Here is a 4183-nt window from a genome sequence, read left to right on the forward strand (position 1 = left end):
AGCTTTCATTTCAGTTATTATTAGTGATCTGGACACAGAAATGTATGGCCATTACTTCCACACAGTTTCGATTAGATTTTAGTCATTTTAAAGTATGTCGAGTTCGTCCCCCCAAAAAATAATACATAAAAACAGTTTTATTTACTCAGGCCAACTGCAGGCCACATTGGAACCCCTTGCGGCCTGGATATTTGACACCCCTGCATTAGAGGTTTATCTTGGTTTATCAGGTGGTATAGGTCACTGGGCGCAGGGTTAGTTACAAAGCATCTGGAACTCCAAGATGTTTCAACCTATAAACAGATATGTTTTAGTGAACAATACAATGATTATGTATCAGAGTGAAGTAGACATGTTACCAAAGGTTGACAGGACAGTTTAGGGGAAAGTTAATGCTCTTCGTTAAGGTAGTGTGCAGAGACCTGGCACGGGGTTTGTACCTCTCTGTTCCTCCACATTAGCTTGTCTCTAGTGGCCTACACTTATGGATAAACAAAAGGCGACACATCTCCTCACAGAGCCAACCCAGGTCACTTAGGAGCACTGCCTGCCGCTTCACTTTAACTTAGTTACACAATGCACTACTCCACTCTCTCCATCATCCCTTTCTCCCCCTCCTTCACTCTCTCTCCCCTCATTCCTTGCCCTCCTCCCCTCCTCTACCTCCACTCTCTCCATCATTCTTCTTTTAGCCCCCATACCCCGCCCCCCCCATCCCTCTCTCCTCTCCTCTGGAATTATTCATTGGGTCCGTTAAAGTTTCAGCATGCAGTAAATTGATGGTGACACACAAACCACATTATATTTTTTCACTCCTTTTTAAAAAGTCAACCAACAGAAGCAGCAGCTCATCTCTCTTTAATTGAGGTGACAGTTGGAGACACCAGACACACAGATGCAGGAGAGGAGGAGAAGAAAAAGATTGAGGGAAAGAGGAAGAGGAAGAGGGAGAAAGAAGCGGGACGACGACATTGTTATTCATCCGTGTCTTTGTCGCGAGTCGAGAAAGCGAAAGATGCGAAACTTCAAGCGAACTGTCTCCCCGGGGTGAGATACTGCAGTTCAAACAAAGTAAACAACTGTTTTTCTCTGATGCACATTTTAGTGTTGCTGCAGGCCGGGTCCCTTCCTACTGCAGCTGCTGCTGTAGCTGTAAGCGTGGCACACTTAGCTGGCAGGGGAGCGAGGGGGGGGGGGGGGGGATTTCTCACAAATGATCTGCACCAGTATTCCCACGTCCCACCCAAATGGGCACGGGAGACCGGGCTTAGTGATTACTTTGCCAGAAAAACTAGCAGTAGGTAGGTTAGCTTTTCATAATGTTAGCGTGGGACGATTGAAAAGGGATCAGGGAGTACAATGTTGTTGTTACAGCTTAGTAGACGTGTCGAACATTGTGTACATACAAATGTAGCTCTTCCTGTCACGGTTTGTGATGTCGCATTGGGGGTACCTTACGCAATGGAGCCGTTGGCCTACTTTAGTTTCCCGATCACTCTGGTTTCCCAGGGGCCATTTGCTCGTACGTTAGTCGTTCCGAGGCTATGTTCGTCTTCTCTGTTGAGACTTCTGTTGGGAGTTGGTGGTGGTGGTGGCGCCTATGAAAATGAAATGGCGATATACAATCAACCAACCCACTGGGAGTATTTTATAATATCATTTCAGTTTTTGAGAAAAAAACGAAAGAAAACCAAAAACAAGTCAAACACACCTTCCTTTCCCAGAAGTAATGAGGAACCCCCTAAAAACTGAAAGCCAACAAACAAACGCAAAACACCCCCTATGTAAATCAGAAGTGTTTGTATAAAAGTGAACTCTTTTATGTTTTACCTGGTCCGGGAGAGAATCCCCCGTAAGAGCATTATATCAAAGAGCGTATTAGAATGAGAAGAGGGTCTACAAAATACCTTAGAAAAACATGTCAGAGCTGGTACAGGCTGCCGTCAAGCTGTTTATCTGAATGACATCAGAAAGATAGAAAGTCAGATCTGGAGGAAATATCCGCAGTTCACTCTAATGTTAAATAGTTCTGGTTCAAAAACAAACACATGCCTTCAGCCTTTTTTTATGTTGTAATTTTGCCAAGACTGTATGGTTCTGTGTGTCTGATAGAAAGGAAAAACAGATAAGGTAAACATGGATTAAAGAGTATGTATTTTCTGGTGTGTACCTGCTGCAGAGAGATTCAAATATACAGTGGATCAGAGCGAGGTAGAGAGAGAGAGCGGGAGGGGGAGGTAGAGAGGGAGAGGTGTGGATAAAGAGAGAGAAACACTTAACTTGTGAAGAATAGCTGCATGTTGCCTTGGAGGCATTCCCAGCTGTGATAGAGCTGGGAACAGTCATCATGACCTAAACTGGCGTGGTGCAGCATGGGGGGAGCACATGGTACAGCATGGTGGGAGCACATGGTACAGCATGGTGGGAGCACATGGTGCAGCATGGGTGGAGCACATGGTACATCATGGGTGGAGCACATGGTACAGCATGGGTGGAGCACATGGTACAGCATGGGTGGAGCACATGGTGCAGCATGGGTGGAGCACATGGTACAGCATGGGTGGAGAACATGGTGCAGCATGGGTGGAGCACATGGTACAGCATGGGTGGAGCACATGGTACAGCATGGGTGGAGCACATGGTGCAGCATGGGTGGAGCACATGGTGCAGCATGGGTGGAGCACATGGTGCAGCATGGGTGGAGCACATGGTGCAGCATGGGGGAGCACATGGTACAGCATGGGTGGAGCACATGGTACAGCATGGGTGGAGCACATGGTGCAGCATGGGTGGAGCACATGGTACAGCATGGTGGGAGCACATGGTGCAGCATGGGTGGAGCACATGGTACAGCATGGGTGGAGCACATGGTGCAGCATGGTGGGAGCACATGGTGCAGCATGGGTGGAGCACATGGTGCAGCATGGGTGGAGCACATGGTGCAGCATGGGGGAGCACATGGTGCAGCATGGGGGAGCACATGGTACAGCATGGTGGGAGCACATGGTGCAGCATGGGTGGAGCAGGGTGCAGCATGGGGGGAGCACATGGTGCAGCATGGGGGAGCACATGGTGCAGCATGGGGGAGCACATGGTGCAGCATGGGTGAGCACATGGTGCAGCATGGGGGAGCACATGGTGCAGCATGGGGGCAGCAGGATGCAGCATGGGGGGAGCAGGGTGCAGCATGGGGGAGCACATGGTGCAGCATGGGGGAGCACATAGTGCAGCATGGGGGAGCACATGGTGCAGCATGGGGGAGCACATGGTGCAGCATGGGGGCAGCAGGATGCAGCAGGGTGCAGCATGGGGGGAGCAGGGTGCTGGCACAATATGTCAAAGATACCAACCTGCCATATGCAGTATTATGGCAGTATAAAACAAATGCACACATTTTATTTATTACAGAATGGTTGCATTCATGTTGAATGTTTTAAATTCTACACTAATTAAAATACATAACAAGATACATGATTATGAAACGTGAAACATACAAAAATGATTCCAAGCATTGTCGTCTGTCTTTGAAAGCACATGAACAGCCTCCAGACGCACGTTATACACACGCGTGAACACACACATCAGCCATTAACTCCTCAGACATGAGGCAACACTAGATAACGTTAAGTTAGTGAACTTAGAGAAATGTAACCACACACTTGACGCAACATACAGAAGCCAGCCCCACTTTCTGTTCATATGTAGATACTAAATAAGAAATAGGATAGAGCTCATTCATTTCCCTTCGTGTTACTTTTAAATACAAATGGAACTTAATTAAAAAAGCTTTGGCGAAACTTCATTAGTGCATAGTGCTAGCAGTCGTTATTGATTTACAGTGTGTATGTGAGGCTCTGCAAAAACCTAATGATGGGCCCTATAGGCAAGCAGATGTACAAAGGTTTATCTAAATGCTTATTGGAAACCGTGTGTGTGGCTAGGGGGCTAGCTCGACTTGAGACTGTATCTTTCAGCGCTAGCTAGCATCTGGAGAGAGAGAGCTAACATTACCATGCGCTTGTCTTTGTGTTCAGTGGTTGTTCATTAGGACTGCAGTGCTTTGAAGTCAGGGCTGAGGTAACTAACTAACTAACTGACGCTAATATCAAAGCTCTTCCTGGATGAAGTTAGAGGGGAGATAGATGGTGGTTATGTTTGATTGTTGCGTTGAAGAAGTTACTGT

General features: G+C 47.2%; 1 protein-coding gene across 1 annotated transcript; it reads right to left on the reverse strand.

Annotated features, from left to right (window-relative positions):
- Positions 1-2352: 2352 nt before the first annotated feature.
- LOC129856091 (keratin-associated protein 10-8-like) lies at positions 2353-3267 on the reverse strand. Its single transcript, XM_055924212.1, has one exon. The coding sequence runs from the start codon at positions 3265-3267 to the stop codon at positions 2353-2355; it is 915 nt and encodes a 304-aa protein (XP_055780187.1).
- Between the last annotated feature and the right edge of the window lie 916 nt (positions 3268-4183).

The sequence above is a fragment of the Salvelinus fontinalis genome, chromosome 5, assembly GCF_029448725.1.
Source record: "Salvelinus fontinalis isolate EN_2023a chromosome 5, ASM2944872v1, whole genome shotgun sequence".
NCBI classification, from domain to species: Eukaryota; Metazoa; Chordata; class Actinopteri; order Salmoniformes; family Salmonidae; genus Salvelinus; species Salvelinus fontinalis.